Source organism: Vidua chalybeata, chromosome Z (assembly GCF_026979565.1).
Source record: "Vidua chalybeata isolate OUT-0048 chromosome Z, bVidCha1 merged haplotype, whole genome shotgun sequence".
Taxonomy (NCBI): Eukaryota; Metazoa; Chordata; class Aves; order Passeriformes; family Viduidae; genus Vidua; species Vidua chalybeata.
Genome location: NC_071570.1, coordinates 32,275,643 through 32,294,047, shown reverse-complemented (window position 1 = coordinate 32,294,047; position 18,405 = coordinate 32,275,643). Strand labels below are relative to the sequence as shown.

Genomic DNA, 18,405 nt, shown 5'->3' with positions numbered 1-18,405 from the left:
GCCCTAGAATACTTGAGTTACTAGTGGCATCAATGGGTAAGGCATTTTGTTAATGCTGAAGCATGACCTGTTTGAATAATTTTCTTGACTTGTTTGCTATATGCAGATTAGTGCACTCAGTCATACAAGTATGTATGTATACTTGCAAAAATATATTTTCAAACTTCATAAAGATATTTTAATAAGAGTACAATAGATTTTGTTTTTCCTTGTAAATGTTATTTCATTGATACCTGTTATTCATTCATACCTGACAAACCTTTGTGCTTTCATTTATCTTTTAATCCTCACATTTCCTTTCAAGTACATATACTCCCAAACTAGATTTTATGCTGTTTCCTCTTGGTTTCAATATAATAGAACAGTTACTGGACCAGCATAAAATGTAGACCACATCTTTCAAGAGATGGTAAGACATTTGTTATATAGAAGATATGGACAAGTGCCTTTCTAATATTTATTTTCCTATATACAGAATTAAAAGAGGGAGTTACGTGTTTAAGAAAAGAAGGCCAAGTAGTGCACTACAGTATCTTATTTCAGACAGTATCCACCCTGAGAAAGAATTTCAGAACCTTCGTTCCTGATGCAAGTTCTTATACCAAAAATTTTAAAATGGCTTTCCCTCTTTGGGCTCAGAGACTAGAACAAAGGTCCCTTGAAATGCGTGTTTCTCTTAACCTGATCTAAACATCTCTCTTGTTTTACAATATGAAAATAAAATGTGAGGTAAGGATACAGAGCAGAAGCTGCACAAAGCAGAAAGATACATAAGGATTTAGCAACCACTGAGCATAAACACTGTATACAAATAGCTGAGTCACTTAACTTATTTTAGTGAGGTATCAACCATCCACAAACAAATAGCATCCTGGAGCCTTTACATACATTTTTAAATATTCTGCATTAAAAGCTGGTTTATTTGCTTACATGAGCCTGAATTACAAACATTATTTGGTACGCTAAGAAATCATAGCAGTTGAATAAAGGTTTGCACTTTCTCTAGCACACAAAGTTGAACAAAAAGTGGTTTTTCCATGTGAAGTACTAGAGCTCTAGTAAATTTTGTTTTTGAAATGCACGCAAACTGTTTGTTTACTGGTGTCATAAACAAAAAGGGAGATTTTACTTATTAGGGAAAAGAACACAACAGTATCTGTATGTGTGCAGCAGAATTAGGTAAGTCATGCCTCTCAGGAATAAAATCAGCCATTTTCCCTTGAAGAAAGGAGACAGCTGGGAAGCTGAATTCTGCTCACTATAGCAAGTATATATTTAACTTCACTGGACTGCCTAGAGTTACATTAATGAATCCATCTGAAGAACTCAATTAGGTCTTCCTGTCTAGACTTGAGAAGTAAATAAATAATACTTAATGCATGGTATTCAATACAACAAACCCCATCACAGTTACATACGCTTATTGCAAGATGAAGCAAGCCAGTGATAAGTACTCTGCTCACTATTTCAGATTGACATCTGTACTTTGTTTAGTCTGCATTTTATTACTCTGCCTGTTCCTTAAGTTCAGTTGCTGTGATTGATACACTGAATGGCTATTGATGTCTTTCAGAAAAGGCCTCATTCAGTTATAGGAACAATAGGTCAAGTGAGCAATTAACTGCTTGCTGTTGCATCAGAACAGTTACTTGAAGACAGCTATATGTTTATACAGGTCCAGGTGCTATGCAGTATCTAAGAAAAATAAGCCCAGTACTCAAGTCAGACAATTTCCCCCTGCCTGGAGTCCATGATTTCTCCATAATTGCGCCTATTTGCATGGTTTTAACTGACAAATGGCACTGCCTTCAGTTTTGAAAGCCATTAGTCACATAAGTGGATGTTTAGAAGGAGTAGGATTGCAGAAAGCAGCAGGCCATCCCTATGTTGGTCTCAAAGCTTTGGCTTTGGGCTTAGTCTACCCAACTGGTAGCTTTAAACAGCCACAAGTGTTACTAAGACAAATTATGATTTATAGTATATATTAAGTCAATTTTTTCACCCTTTTGATTTTACTTTACTGGGATAACCATTTAACCAAGGGTAGAAAGACAAAATAAAGCTCAGTAGAGGCTTTGGAAAGTGATAGGTATGGTCAATTCATTCTGCTGTTGAGGTATCAGGATTCTCATCCCCTTGATAAGAGCAATGCTTTCCCAGCAAGCAGAGGAGAATTTACATGGCTTCTTATCCTTCAGTCTCCAACATACTACCCAGAAGAAAGAGTTCTTTTCAGTCAGTGTTAAATATAAATTTTGGGATGTAGTATCTTGAAGAGATCCATAGTTTTGTTTTAAGCTCTTAGGACAATAACTGTCAAGGCCTACATCATTAGTCTGTAAGCTCCATCAGCAGTTGTTTTAGGACAGCAGCTATAATTAACAATAGCAGTGTTGGTGTTTGTGACTGCAAGTGGGCATAGACACAGACACACCTGCCTACCCTTCATATCCAGACCTCTAGCAGACTCTTTAAAAATAGCATATAGAAAGCAAATCTGTGAGACTTTTTGTAATGCAAAGTAAAGCATGCTCAGTTATACTGGAGAAAGAGTAGAGAATGATGCTTCAGATTTCCATTCTTTATTGCCAACAGATTTATATTCAAAATGCCAAGGTCCAAAAAAAAAAAGTAATAAATACTTCACTTTAGGCTGTAATAAATTAAAAAAAAATTTAACAAGGAATGCACTTTTCCAGCCGCAAGTGTGGGTATTTTTGAAAAATAAGGGAAAAAAACAGTATGGCCATAGTTCACAGTTAAGCAGCCAGAAGCTGCTTGTTACAATTATCCCCAAAAACAGAGCTCTCCCTTCTCTCACTTTCCAGATGTGTATTCACAGTTTAACTCCATCAGAGATGCTCTCTTACAGAGCAAACAGACACACTCTGCTCCGAGTTCAAGTCAAGTTATATCTTTAACACACATGAAGCAAGGAAAACAATGATCTGAAGAACTCCTTGTCACAACATTTTACTCCAACATGTTTAAGTTTAGGCTTCTAATAGATGTGTGCCCAGCACACTTGGACAGTCCAGTTTTCGTACCACCACACATCCATCATCAACATACTAGTTGCTCCACCATCTCCACTGTAGATTCACAGTGAACAAGAGAGTCCATTTGGTTTAAGAGAGTCAATTCCTTCAGTTACATCGCTGCAGCAGCATGTTCAGAGCATATTCCATTCTGTATTTTAGTTCCAATGAACATCCCGAAACCAGAAGAGTTGTCAGACGAAACGTTGTGGAAATCCTGTCTTCATTTATGTAGGTAAGGAGATATTCCTCACTCTGATTGCAAATTATGACTTTTGTGTGATCATGGTAGAAGTTCACCTGTAAAAGAGAATTAAGTTGTTGTTTGTCTCCTTTCTCCTCTCAGTTTCTGAGATTTATCTAGTTTTATTGCAATTAAGTATTTTAAGACATTTTCTCTGGTGATGCTACCACACTTACTTGAAAAGTGCCATCATTGAAGAGCATCATTAATGCTTTATCAGATTTGAGCCACTGTAAGAGGTAAAGCCTGGGCCTGCGTACATCTGTTAGGCTGGGCAAGTCTCCTCCCTAGGAAAGGGAACAGACTGTGTTAAGCACTCAGTTTACATTTAGTCTGTATTTTTATAGCTCGAGACTCTGAAGGTGCTGAACTTACATCCATAAGGTTCTCCTCCATATAGTGAGAGAAATACTTCAGCACAGTTACTTGGCTAATGAACTGTTCAGGGGCCTCTGTGGCTGAGAAAACAGAGCACTGGCCTAGCTCAGCATAGTAATGCACTGTCCTGAAAGCAAAAAAAAAGGTTAGTGATAAGAAACATATATTTAATGTTTAAATTGCCTTGTGAGTTGTTGGTTTTGTAATGATTCTTACTTTTTGTCTGGCAGAAGGCTCATATGTGCCCCATTGTTGAAGAGGACACCAACAGTGTGATCTGACAGCTGGTACCCAAAGCCATACTTGTTAGAGTAGTCCACCCATTTTGTAACCCACTGGAAGGATGCTGTCAGCTGTTCTTTGGGATTGCTGTCTGCTTCTGGCATATTCTCCAGACATCCCCTCAATACTCTTGCAACTGTATCGGCAACGCTTCCCATAGTACTGTCTTCCAAACCTGAAAAGGAAGTATTATTAGACTGACAAGCGCACAAGAAGATTTGCATTCTAAACATTTGAGTTATGTAGACTTTAAGAAATCTAGCCTTAATGACTTTCTAGTTTAAATTTTTCAAAATTGCTGGCTTTTACATCATCAAAAATAAGAGTATAAAAGCATATGTTTGCTTCAATCTTTTAAGATATGAGGAAAACAAAGGTGGGATTCAGACTCAGACATCACATTTTGCTGCACTTACATTCACTGCTACTGCTGCAGCTTCCCAAAGTTCCTCTGACTATCATCCGAATGGAGTCTCCAATCTGCTTAGTTTCTGGCAATGCTCCAGGCTTCACCGCTGTTGTGATAAGAGGCTGAGTCTCCTAGAAAAGATGTCAGACATGTAAACATCAAACATAACACAAGTCAAGGCTTATATACAAGTTTTACATGGCTCTTCTATTTCTCAACAAATGATAAATTCTAGGGAAACTGGTATTCATGTACAAAGATCACAAAGAAGCTGCTGCTAGACTTAGCTTAGAGCAGCACTCCAGGTCTTTCCATTCTTTAGATCTTCAATTTGCATCTCACAGGCTATTAATCCGTTCTCTGCTCTCCTGCCCTAGCAAGGGAGCAGCTGGGTGCAGGTCCAAACACCAAATATTAAAAGACAGATTTCAGCAATTTATTCTTTTAAGAAGCCCTAGTTAATCATGAACTGAAGCCCTGTATTTGGAATATTGAGAAATAGCACCTGGCAGACAAGTTAACGCACAGGCAACAATGGAGTCTAGGCAGATACTATAATTACTCAAAAGCCAAAATTTATAGTCTCCCTACAAAGGCTACCATACCTTTGTCATGCTTGTTTAAGCCCTCTTAAAGCAGCTCTGCTAATCATTTAAGCTTGATTATGCTGTGTACAGCTCCAGTTCTGATATCCAAGTCAAATATAATTTAATTATAGCTACTCCACCCAACAGTTACTAGATTTGAACTGCACTTGCATATACCTCATCTGTCTTGTGTTTGGGGGCCTGCTGGGTTATCGATGTCTTCTTCAAATCATGTCTGAGCTTGTAGATTTCTTCATCTTCTTTAGCTAGCCTGTCTGCAACATAGGAAAAAAAATATTTTTAACTCTGAATTTGGAAGTGCTATTAAATTATAGAAAGCATAACAAGTTAGCTGCAGAAAACATATTGTCTCTCTCTAGCAGCTTCTTCTAAGCCTGCCATAGTCTCCCCCAGAGAAATGGTGCCATTATACACAAATCACTCTAAGAGACTAAATTTCAACAGACATTACAAACTAACAGATGACCAATATAGATATAGATACATAAGCTGGCATAGGTGGGCAGACTACCATCTGTACTTATCAAGAAAAGTCAAAACCAACCCAGGAAAGCTCTGTGACACAGATATAAGTGTTCTGTTGCTATCTCACAGATGTACACCAATATGAAACTGATGCAAGAGATAAGTGGATTGTATCTAGGCTTCAAACTTACTATGTGTGTCCAAGTATCTGGCCTTATCTTTTTTTCCCCCAAAGAGAGCAGCAGCTGCCTTTTTGAAGAAACTTTTAGCAGGACTTGACAAATGGAAGTCAGGGACGGTGTGACAACAGCTTGCAGAAAGTCTATCAGGTGTAAAGCCCTGTGGAAATGCAACACAAAAAATTTTTAGACCACAGAGTGCATTTTTGTGTGGATTTTGTTTTTTAAAACACTAATAGCAGACAGTACAAACCTGTAAGAAGAATTCATGTCGAATTATTTCATCTAAACTGGGCCGATCTTCAGGGTTTTTTGACAACATGCTAGCTATTAAGTGTTTTGCAGGTGCCAAGAGAGATGAAGGCAGGCTGTATCTTGCTTCCCTTATACATCTGTATGTTTCTTTAAGATTTGTAGTCTCAAATGGGGGTCTTCCCAACAGCATTGTATACCTGTTTAAAGGCAAAAGAAAACTTTTATTTTATATACCCACCATACTTGTGTCTACAGCTACAAAAAAAGGCTTCGTCTATGTCCCAACGTGAAGAATTTCTGCACTGAGCTACACATGTATAAAAGGCTCTGTCCCCTTTGAACTCTCAAAAGCCTAAGCCAGTGATAGTTATAATACATTTCAAAGGCAGGAAAGTACTTACATTACACAGCCTAAGGCCCATATATCAGATTCACAGCCATGCCCTTGTTTGTTGAGGACTTCTGGAGAGAGGTAATTTGGTGTGCCACATATTGTTCTGAAAAATCAGAGGCACCACAGAACTAGTTAATATTTCAAATAGAAAGAGGAAGGAGCTATTTTTCATAGGGAAGGTTTTCCTCTCAGACATCTAAAGAGGAGCTGTAGGAGCCTTAATAGCATAGATGTTTTTTCATTTTGTTTTCATGATACTGGAGGAGCAGTAACTAGCTTTTGCTATGGAACATGACTTCTCATTTTCATATGAATTTAGTTTAACTTACTACTAGACTATACATTTTTGATGCTCCTACCTCCTCCTGTGCTCCAGTGGTTCCAGCCTTGCTGCCAAGCCAAAGTCACCAAGCTTCAGCTCCATGTTCTCATTGATAAAGAAGTTACCTGGCAGACAAAGAAATTCCAGTCAGTCCATCTCTGGCAAGGTAGGAATGCATTTGCCACAGGTGCTGAGTCATACTTTGTTCAGAGCCAGAAGCTAGGCAAGATTTTTTTTTTTTTTTAATTAGGAATGCATAATGTCATCCCTTAAGCACTATGAGCTTCCACTGTAAAGTTAGACTAAGCTGATTCTATTAAACAAACTATCACCATACAAGGGTAAAGTGGTACAATGCCAACAGGGCTGGAGGAGTATGTTTTGAAGTTGGCAATCTAGAGAACTTACCTAGTTTAAGATCCCTGTGTAAGATTTCCTGTTCATGAAGATACTTTAGCCCTGACACAATTTGCCTGAGGTAGTATCGTACTTCTGGTTCTGTCAATACCTTCCTCGCTTTTAAGATGTGAGCCATTGACTGCAGAGGAAAAACAAAGGCAGAAATGTCACTGACAATTCATGCACAAGATTCACCTTAAGCAAAAGTAAATGAGTACATAGAGAAAAAACAACTAAAGCCACAAAAAATAACTATTACACATCACACATTTAAATTAGTTGCAGATTCCAGGTAAATAAATACCAGATTTCTCTCAGCTGATGCTCACCCTTCTACTGCAGTATTCCAGAAGAATGTAAATATTCTCTCTGTCTTCAAAGTAGTGGTAAAATTGCACAACATGTCTATGATTAAGCATTCTATGCAGTTCAATCTCTTTATCAATCTGTAAAGACAAAATAGTGGGAAATAAGAAAGGTGCTGTTAGTCTTACTTCCACAAGGTTGAACAGACAGCTCTATCAAAACCATTTCAGGGAAAGGGGTAGGCAATCCAGCACACAAAGAATTCGAGAAAAAAAAAATCGTTCATGCATACATACCTTCTCCCTTTGATGAGGTTTTGCTACTCTGCTGTGAGGAATAATTTTCGCAGCATAAACTTTATTTGTTGTCAAGTCTGTCATCTCGTAACACTTGGCAAATCCACCCTACAGAGACATAGGAGAAAAAGGCAATTATAGCAGGTATAAATGCAGTCGCGCACTTAGTCATTCACCAGTTAATGTATTAGTCAAGAAGCGCAACTTCCTTAGCAAAGGGCAATTTTCTAAGGCCAGGTCCTGTGTTCATCGTCTGTCGGAAGGCTCGCGCACCCCACTCCCCGCATGCAACATCCAAGTCTTTCCCGCGGGCTCGCCCGAGCCGAAGGCACGATTCCGGGGCAATAAGGGCGTTCGGACCCGTAGCGCCTGGCTCGGGCGGCGCTGGCCAGGTCGTGGGCGGCAGCGCGGCGCTCTCTGGGGAAACGCAGCCCCGCAGGGGCAGCGCCCGCCGGCCGCCCCGCCGAGAAAGGCGGCGAGCTGGGCACACCGGCCGTCGTCTCGGAAGGGCATAGGGCTCGCCGCGGCCATTACCTTTCCGAGCACCTTGCCACGGCAGTAACGCTTCCCCGTCGTGGGGTCGGTTATAATCCGGGAGACCTCGGCTGCGGGGTGGCCGTGCTGGTGCGGCGGCTCCTCCGCCTTCTTCCTACGCGACTCGCCGCCTGCCGCTCTGCCCACCGCCGCCTCGCAGCCCTTGGCACCGCCGCCACCCGGCGGGTGGGCGATAGTCCGTAGGAGCTCCATCACCGTACCCCGCCGGCTCCGTCCTGCCTGCCCTCCTCGGTCCTGCCCCACCTGCCCTACCCTTTCCCACCCGCTCTGCTCACGACGCCGAGTGCTCCTCGGCTCGCCCTTTATGAAACGCTTGGCGGCTCCGCCCCAACGCTGCGGGGCGGTCCCCGCCTGGGCTCCGCTCCGCCTGCCCGGCTCGGCCCGGCCCGGCCCCGCCCCGGCAGGGCCCGAGGAAAGCTGAACAGCACCGGGCTGACCTGTTCTGCCCTCCTTTGCAGGGAGGTGTGTGGCGGGAGCAGAGCGGAGCGGCTGGGCGAACAAGCTCTTGTCCCCCTTCGGCGAGGGAGGCTGCTCTGGCCGCTACCGTCCCGTGTAGGAGCTCGACAAAGAGAACTTCAGCATAAGAGATGTTTTCCTCGCCCGAAGATTGTTGTGTGCAGGGCAGTGGGGATTGGTGATGGACCATCCGAGCTGTAGGAGCAGCCCCGTAATGCGTAGCTGTTGCTGCATGTGAGGAAGAGAAGGAATTTGACCCGCTTATGCTAAAGCAGCTCCACCACAGCAGAGAGACAGGGTCAGCGTGGAGCTGAGGCCCATGGGCTTGCTCAGGTGGTAGAAATCACTGTCATGAATCCCCACTGCCAAGTGTCCCTCCCTTTGTAAGGAGAGCTCATGCCTGGGGACACCCCCCACAGTTGTCTGGCAACAGTTCTAAAATCTCTTCATAAGCAGCAAATAAATCAAGTTGGAAGGCACCTGAAGGCAATTGTAATATAGGGCCTCTGTACAGACAATTGCTAGAAAGTGAAGTGTGGTCTGGGAGAAAAATACTGATACGTGAAACAGTTTTGCATTTCTCCATTCTGTAGATGCAAAAATGCCAAAATTCATCATTTTCTTAGTGTTACACATTGCTGAAGTAGTATTTTCTTATTTGCAGACAAAATACTTCTACCTGCTTTCATTGCTGTAAAAATCAAGGACTAGTTGATTTGGTAGGAATGGCTCTCAGAGCATGTAATTGTAAGTTATTTCAGTGTCAGTCCCTTAAAATCTCTCATTTCACATCTTAAAATAACAGAATATTTTTATTTTAGAGTGCCAACAACAGAATGCATGCCTTAACAGAGAATACAGCCCAACAGTCCCCCCAGCCAAAAACATTGTTTATTTGTTTCTCTCCATAGGTTTTGCTTTAGGAAGGTAACAGTGCTGAAGTGTTAAGTATACTGGATTGTGTACATTCATTGTCTGCAATTTTTTAATGGACATTTGCTGCTGCATTCAGGTGCCTTCCTAACTCACTCTGCAAAACCTAGTCAAATCACATTAGTATTGCTCGTCATTAACCATAGAGGTAGAGGTAAAAAGAAAAAGAAGGAAAAATTGGGATACATAGACACTGTTCAGTCCTGTGCCCCCTTAGCCCATTGTCTGACAGGCACTGACTTCCTAGACAAATATTTTTACCCTCACATAACCTTACCTTTCTCCAAATTAGTACCTATTTTTGCAAAATAAGTTAAAAATAAACGAGATTTCTCTTTCCTTTGTTTAGCGTCAGTACATTGCTTTGGTCTGCTGCGCTGAAAGGCTTTTGGGGAAAGGGGAAATAGGCAGAATGGAAGTACACGTTTTCCCTCTCCTGGAAAGAAGTGGTACTGCACGTGGTAAAAAGCAAACGTAAGAAAAACAAGCTTTGTCTGGTAAAGATTTAGAGAAGATTGTTAAACTTTACTTTACAAGGACACAAGCACGTGGTTAAAGTACACAAAGTGTTCTGGTAAGCAGGACTGACACTATTTGTACCTACTTTGCTGAAACAAAGTATTTAAGCGGTGTTGCCTCTGAATTACAAAAGGCCATAAGGCTGCCGGGCTGTCCCATGCAGCAGTTACTCTAAGAGTGATTTTCTCACTTTCGCATAGTTAGGTAAATGCATAGGTTAGCATTTACCTAAGACTTATCTCAAGGTGCCAAGTTCACCATACTGTTTATTGTGAGGTTTTACAAAGCAAACTTATTTTCTTCTAAAGGTGATCTCTTGGATAAAATAACATTGCAGTTAATGTTTGAAACTGACCTTTTTATATTTTGCAAAGGAAAGCCATTCTAGCCTGTGCTGTGTAATCCCCCATTTTTTCTTCCAAATTACATTAGCAAAATGCTCAAATGTACCTGCAGCCTGCACAAGTAGCTTATTTGAAAACTGGCTAAGATAGTAGCAACTCTGTAGCTAAATCAGTATACAGCGTTACAGTTTCCCTGCCAAGACACAGTGCAAACCTAGCCTAAACTCAGGCGTCAGGCATTCCTTCTGTCTCTGTCTCTAGAAAAAAAGATCAAACACTTATTCCTACAGCTCCATTTTGACACAAGTATACAGCTGTTTATAAAAGCCATATTACTGAGGGTCTGGGAAGATGGGGTGTGCATAAATTCCTGGTTCAGATGGGGAATGGGAATTTGAGAGTTAGAAGCTGTCCAACCACAGGCTTGTGGGAAGAAGGTCTTGTCAAGAACCTCTTTTTCGTACCCTAACATTATGAAAGTGAGGTGTTCAGAGACTTAAATTTCCAGAAAGAAGAACATTAAATCTTGGATTTCCAACTTCATTAATATTACGGAGCTTCATCGCTGTATTCATGAGCATGATTTTGCCAGGGAAACCAAAGCTTTATATGAAATCAGGACCAACACTATATACATGGCTTCCAGATTGACTCTCAGCTGAACCTTATGAATATTTGGTGCCAGTAATATGATTTCCCTATCCAATATGCCAGTCTAAGCTAATTTAATGTGCTCCTACACAATTCATACAGGACACTTATTTAGCAGGCAGCCCTGACCTTTCATCTGGTTGGCTTAATAATTTGATTTCTGCTGTCAGGTTAGGTGGTAGGTCTCCTACTTCAGGTTAGCTTTTGGTAGACCCATGTTTTTCATTTAGCTGGTCATGGAGTGCCCTCAGCTGTTGAAGAGAGGTTATGGCAGTCTGTCCTAAAAGAAGTGTATTCTACTTAAAGATGGGACAAACAAAGAAGTTCAGTGAATAGCGTGTTCACTGGATTGCATATCAACATATATAAGCAGCTTACTTCTAGAACATCACCCTATAGAAAATGTGTTATTAAAATCGGGGCTCTTACACAACGTTCTTCATGATCCTTTGTGACTTGTCTTGATTCTATCACTAATCTTACTTCACTTTAGTCTTTATTGATTGACTAAGTCTCACTTCTCTTCTTAGTTTATTACTGTCTTGTTTTAGGGTGAATTTGGGAGGAAACTTCTGAATGAGTATTTTTTAGAAAGAAAATTCAAGTGGCCCCTCCCTTCTACTGGTTTGGAAAAGATTTCTTTGGAGAAAATTGTTTATTTAGCTATCAAAGTACTTACAAACATGACAAATAAATAATATCAAACACTAAAACCTCTCAGTGTTCTGAAGAGATGGCAAATTCAGAAAGTCCTTGTCACAGGATGTATCTTGGCTCATTTGGTCTCTTATCAGTCCCTCCTATGCTGGACAATGCTGTCTCCTGGTCCCCGATAGGCCACAGGTGTGAGCTCCTGGTGTTTTTCTGGGTTTTCAGTCCAGAGCATCTCCAAGAAAAGGAAAAGCCACAATCCAGAGAACTTCTCTGCCCCAGCCAGCTAAAAACTAACTAAAAGCAAAGGAGAGCTTTCTCTGCTGTCTGTGCTGCAAACAGCAGAGTCTGTGAGAAGGTTGCAGGGAATAAGTGCAGTTTCTGATAACAAACTCTGTGCTTCTTCTCCCTTCTCCTTAGCTCTCCGAACCAGTCTTAAAGGTGCAGAACTTAACACCCACCATAAATAGAACAGATGATTGGGGATACAAGCATCATAAAGTCACACTAGGACAATTGCCTAACTTATCCTCTTAATTTTCATATTCACATCAGCCTTTCCTTACCACCCCATTTGGGTCTGTATGTTCTCTGGTTTTCCACACTTCCCCTGCTCTCCAGGGCACTCATTTTTGTGTTTCCAGTAAAGTATTCATTTCTAGGGTTTCTAGCATAGGCATACTTTACAAATAAAGTATAAAACACATGAAAGCTGGACTAGGTATAGAATTAAACATTTGCTCTGATGCTGCCATGCAGTTTCAGTTTGTCACTTCCCTTACATGATTTTACTGTCATAGATTGCTCATATACACAGGTATAATACCATTTTTTTCTCCTTAAATCACTGCATAGCTAGTGCAAAACATTTGTTTCTGCTATAATTCATGTCTCTTAACTTTATTTGTTTGAAGCTTGACAATGTTTCCAAAGATCTAAATTCTTTTGCAGTTTCATTTGAAATGATCTACTAATTAAAAAGCAGGCAGACTACCAAGAGCTTAAGGCAATCATATGTTTTCCCAGAAAGATCTCCCAAGAAAAGAGGAGGATGTTTAGGGCAGCAGTCACACAGGCTGTGTTAGCTTTTAGTTCCTTCTGGGGTGATGCCAAGGTCTGTTCCCTCCCTGCCTGCTCAGTGTAAGTTCCCTGGGGCTGGCGGGAAGACAGGCTTGCAGTTATGGTAGCTATAGGATCCCATATTTGGTCCCCAAAGACACAAAACTCTATTTCATTGAATTTAATGCATACTTACATGGTCAAGATTGATGGATGGCTCTGGAAGGTGTTCCCCCAATGCAATGATAGAGTATGAAAATAATATAGCTCTGGCCAAGTGTCAGTGTCAAGTGAAGACAATGTCAAAGAGACTCATCTTTCTCTTAACCCTCACTACTCTTTCATTCTTCCCTTGTGCTTCCTGGGTTGAATAATATCAAACAGCTTTATTTCAGGCAATAGCCCCTGCCCTCAGAAAGTGCAGTAACAGCTTCATACAGCATCTGCTTCTAAAAGTGAAGTCAGACCACATGTTTGCACACAGTGTTATTTTTCTCATTTTGTTTTTGTCACAGCTTGGCTTGTTTATCTTGCATATGCCAAACCAAAACAAAGATTATACTAACCTCAATGTTGAGTACTGCAAAAGAAAAGACTCTAAAGCTCTTGCCTTTAAAGGTTTTAAAAGAGAGTATCATCAGATACATAACTTCCTTCAGTGAAGTTCTCTATGGCCACTATTCACCACCTTTAAATGCACTGAGGAGAAACAAGAGTGCAAACTGTATTACTCATCCATAAGAAACTGTTAAACCTAATGACTACAAACACGTGCAAGTATTTCATGTAGTGTCCTGTAGATATCACAGTCATTCTGGCTTTTTTCTGCAATGTAAATGCTCCTAAGTGCTTACTTAGTTTAAGAGCATCAATCCATGAGACATTTAGGGAGACATCCTGGCACTGTGACCACTTGGTCTGGAATCAGCATCTTTTTTTCAGAAGCTGCCATTACTTATGGTGATTTTTCATCCCATTTAAGGTACTTGAACTTTGTAAGTCTAGAGACACCACATGCTGGTGATGGAGCTGTTATAGCCAGAATTAGCCTGCCTCCTGTATAAATGACTGCTAGGCCCCTTATGCAACTACATCGATTATGCAGACGGAACAAAGATCCGTGTGATGGTAGCTTCATGCCCAGTATTAGAGACACTTAGCTTCAAAATTGAGGAACAATTGGAGTAGTGTTTTGTGCCCTAAAAGAACTGTCTAGAATATTTTGTGTTGGCTTTTTTTTTTCTCATTTAGCCCTTCTCAATGCCCAAATATCTTACACATAAAACTTTCTTGTTAAAGGAAATAATGCTAAAGGGTTGTCAAAATCCTCAAAACAGAACAAAGAGGTCAGTATTTCAGTCAGTATGTTTCCCTTCCTGATCTCCCTTCCCCTTTCCAGTTTCAGTCTTCAAGTACTGCAGAATACAGGACAGGGGAGTTGCTTACCAATTAGATGAAGTGCTTATTTTCTTTCTATGGATAGAATAGCAGCTTCCTGAATCCTAAGGGCAGAAGTCAGTGTTACTAGGGCTCAGATAACACAGACAACACAGGAACAGAGTTATGAGATACATGATGTAAGAGTCTATGTCATAAGTTATCTGTCTCTATGACACTCTTTTCTATCCAGAACAACCATACTTGTTTTTTATGCACATGCTGCCAGTAACTAGATATGTACAGGCTACTTCTCACTATATGTTATAAACATGAAGCACAAGAGAGGAGAACATTTATGAAATTGCAAACTTTTGGTGTCTCATTTTCTATAATTAACTAAGACTGTAGAAAACAGACACAAAGAATCAAATCTTCTGGCAAACAGGAGTACCAGTCATTATTCTTAATCCTCAACAATTGCAGCTGATGTCCAAACAGAACAAGACAGTGATGCATGTCTTAATAAGGCTTGAATATAGAGCAACTCTGGAAAATTAAAGTTTAAGGTAGGAGAGTTGAGGAGCTACAGAAAAATTAGTTACTGTATAATTAGATATAAGCCAGAAAACTTATTAGCACTGTAGGTACAAGAGGAGCTCATTGCTACGAAAGCAAGATGTGGCAGAAGCAATTCTGAATAGAGCAGAATAGAGTCTGCTCAGGAATAAAAGGTAGGTTGAAAGCTGCTGTTGTCAGAGGCAAGTGAAGCAACCAACTAATCTGTCCTCTCTTTCTCATTGGGACTTTATTAAACTAAATTAAAAATCACTCATAGATTTCTTTCATAGATTTCTTCTATACACTGCTCTAAGATAAAAACAGTAAGATTAAAAAAAGCATGTAGTAAGGAGGCTTAACACCATATGTTACCATCAAAGTTTTGACATGATAGAGGCATGTATTCAGAGATTCTGTGGAGAGCCAAGAACCACACTTTTCAATAAGCTCTTTTCTGTCTTACATCAGAAGCTTTTCTGTGTTTCTTTCCTTGTGTTATATATTGATATCTCCAGTTTTTCCAGGTAAAAGTGCTTTCTACATTTATGTAAATATTTAAAAGTGGATGGTGCTAAATTTAGTTTATTGGAGTTACACCTGTCCTGACTGCTGACCTGAAGAGTTGAAGCATGTCATTAGTAAAGTCAGTGTACCAAATGAAAATAGATCACACACTGATCAATGGCCTCTAAGGAAAGTTAAGACATGTAGGAAAGAGAGACATATAAAGTCTGGTCTGTTGGCCTCTTTAAGAATAGAAATGAGAGCAGATGATATTTAAAACAGAATGGATTAAAGAAAAGATGAACAAAAAGAATGCCCTAAATAACTAGATGTGAAATAGATGTGAAAATGAAAATCCCCACAATCCCCATTAGATTTTTTTTTCAGCAACTCACTTTGATCCTTTCATTCCAGCATGCTTTTCTGATTAAAGCTATTGTTAACATCAGCCACCCAGGGAAGGTAGGTAGGCCAGTGCTGTACTTTCCTTTTCCTGAGTTTAGCTGCATGGTCCACCAGTGACCAAAGACATCAGACAGTTACTGGACATCTGCTTTTTAAACTATGGAAGCCAGTACCTTGAATAAAGCTACTCATCGGTGGAAAAAAAACCCTACAGGTGAACATATTTGACAAATGCAAACAAAGCCAGAAATATGAGAAAAAAACCTGCTGGCAAAATGATAAATATACTAGCCAGAAGGGTAAATATTGCCCTCTGACCATGGGGTATCTGTTTGGGTGTTGTCACTGCTCTGACATAATAGACACACAGTGGGGAGTAAAAAATCTGTATACCTCCCAGCACCACCAGCAGATGTTTTTCTGCACATCTGTGCTGAGAGGAGGCAGTTAGGACTGCCCAAAGGGAACACAAAAATTCAGTTCCACAGCTACAGACTGTTATTTTGTCCAACACGGGACATTTGGGAAAAAATTTAGTTCTATCAAATCCTTAGTTCTATTTCAAAATGACATTTTATGCTGGTTTGTCTTGTGGGTTCTTAGTCGGTCTTTAATGTTCTGTATTACTTGACATGGGACAGGTTTTAAGGTTTGAAAGCAGTTATTATTGGCACAGATCAACCATAGAAAATTTATTGTGTAACACATACATTGCACTTTCATGTCTGAAGTGCATAGTAATGCCCCAGAGCAAATGTAAAATGATGTAGAAAGATAACACTCAACAGAATTTACAACAAGGTAAAAACAAGAATACAAGTAGTTATTGAAGCTCAGCAATGCAAAGAGAAGTTTTGGCATCTGGCAAGGGATGAGCCTTTGGAAAGGAAGTAAAACATTGCAAATACAAGTTTAGAAACAGGATGTGATAGCTTGGCCTACAACATGGATTATTGGATTTTTGGGATGAGTCTGAGCTAATTTTAACTCTCATTTCAAGTAAAGGAGACCACTTCCTTCAATTAATGTATAGCAGTGACCTTCACAGTGAACTGTGAGGTTTCTCCTATCAGAGTCTGCATTTAGCTTCAAAAGTTTCTGCTTCTGTTTTTGACTTTCAGAAGGGCTGGTGTGTTACAAGAACTATTTCTCTTTGTAGATATGTCAGCTCTAGTTTATGAAAAATACTACCTGTCTGGTTTATATATTTAGATTCTCACGGCAGAGATTCTGCTACTAGAAGTTTCCTGATTTTTTTCTTAGTTATCTCATTACTGTTAGTGTTAGATTACAGATTTAAGACAAATAGAATCAGCCAACTGCTGACTTAAAAAGACAGAGACAACTTTTACTTATCTGTCAAGTAGTGACAGAGAGGTATGATCAGCATTCAAAATAATATCCAATTGATAATTGAGATGTATGAAGGAAATCATCCAATATACACATAAAATATATATTTTTTAAAAAAATCAGAATTTTGTTTTACTGCCCTTGGGCTCCTTGGTGGTGGTGCATCTGATTAGATGGTTTAGAGAGGCAGACAGTGAGCAGTCATGAGAAACTCTGGTTCCTATTCTTTCAGCAGTAAGACAAGCAGTTCACACTTGTATGTGCTTTGCAAGAAAACAGGAAAAGGTCATCTAAGATGAAAACAATGTGGTGAGTGTTATTTTTAAGTACCTTAGAGTGCTTTAAAAAGTGCATTTGTGGTTAGAACAAATGTTTTCAAACTCCATGCAGCCTTACAGACTTGAGGAGGAGTGGCTTGAGAGTTCAGCAGCACGGGACCTGGGTGTGCTGGTGACAGCAGTTGAACATGAGCTGGGGTGTGCCCAGGTGGCCAAGAAGGCCAATGGCAGCCTGGCCTGGATCAGCAATGGTGTGGCCAGCAGGACCAGGACAAGGATTTTCTCCCTGAACTGGGTACTGGTGAGGTCACACCTCAGAGTCCTGTGCTCAGTTCTGAGCCCCTCATCTCAAAAAGGACTTTGAAGTGCTGGACCATGTCCAGAGAGGGACAACAAGGCTCATGAAGCATCTAGAGATCATGTCTTATGAGAAACACCTGAGGGAGTTGAGGGTGCTTAACCTCGAGAAGTGGAGGCTCAGGGGAATCCTCACTGCCCTCTACAACTGCCTGAAAGGAGGCTGTTAGTAAGGTGGGGCCCAGTACCTTCAACTAACCCTGCAGTGAAAGGACAAGAGGAAATAGCCTTAAACTGAGACAGGGGACATTCAGATTAGATATTAAAACAATTTTTTCACTGTCAGGGTGGTCAGGCACTGGAACAGGTTGTCCAGAGATGTGGTGGAATCACCATCCCTGGAGGTGTTTTAGAGGTATCTGGATCTAGTGGTGAGTGAAGTTCAGTGATTTAGAGATAACCAGCGGTAGTGCTGGGTTCTCAGTTGGGCTGAATGATCTTGAATGTCTCTTCCAACACTGATGACTCGACAATTCAGAGTTATCCTGATTTCAGTAAGACCCAAGCATGTCTTTGCACAGAAAGAAACAAAGCAGATCAACTACTTAACAAGTTTCTCTGATGAGGAAGTGCAAATGCTCCAATCTATATGCATTAAGAACTGCAGACTTTGTTGGACTTCATTAGACCCAGACTCGTCTCTCTCTTGTAAATTTGATCTCTTCTCTTTGTCACTGTGTCTCTCTTAGGATTTTTAGTTGGGTATTCTCTACTTCACTGATTTCTTAGGTTAAGATGGCCTCTATGAGTCAGCCTCTTAGGCAGCTCTCAAACCATCCTCTACAGCCTAAACCTTTCCCTACAGCCTTGGGATTTCTTCCACTTTT

At 40.5% G+C, this 18,405-nt stretch overlaps 1 protein-coding gene across 1 annotated transcript; it reads right to left on the bottom strand.

Moving 5' to 3' along the window:
- Positions 1-2,566: 2,566 nt before the first annotated feature.
- On the bottom strand, positions 2,567-8,366 carry PLK2 (polo like kinase 2). The gene is made up of 14 exons (XM_053932586.1): positions 8,110-8,366; positions 7,576-7,683; positions 7,303-7,419; positions 6,983-7,112; positions 6,612-6,699; positions 6,260-6,355; positions 5,857-6,055; positions 5,616-5,763; positions 5,116-5,213; positions 4,359-4,482; positions 3,877-4,117; positions 3,658-3,787; positions 3,459-3,569; positions 2,567-3,338 (listed from the first exon to the last, which is right to left on the bottom strand). Exons 1-14 carry the CDS (start codon positions 8,320-8,322, stop codon positions 3,147-3,149), a joined length of 1,995 nt encoding a protein of 664 aa, XP_053788561.1. The 5' UTR covers positions 8,323-8,366; the 3' UTR covers positions 2,567-3,146.
- Between the last annotated feature and the right edge of the window lie 10,039 nt (positions 8,367-18,405).

Bases quoted from the DNA above. Each gene is read 5' to 3' on its own strand.
- PLK2 (XM_053932586.1), bottom strand. From the start codon at position 8,322: ATGGAGCTCCTACGGACTATCGCCCACCCGCCGGGTGGCGGCGGTGCC. The intron at 7,420-7,575 runs GTATGTATGCAT...TTGTCTTTACAG, and splicing joins AACCTCATCAAAGGGAGAAG to ATTGATAAAGAGATTGAACT. The intron at 4,118-4,358 runs GTAAGTGCAGCA...CTTCCTTTTCAG, and splicing joins CTGCAGCAGTAGCAGTGAAT to GTTTGGAAGACAGTACTATG.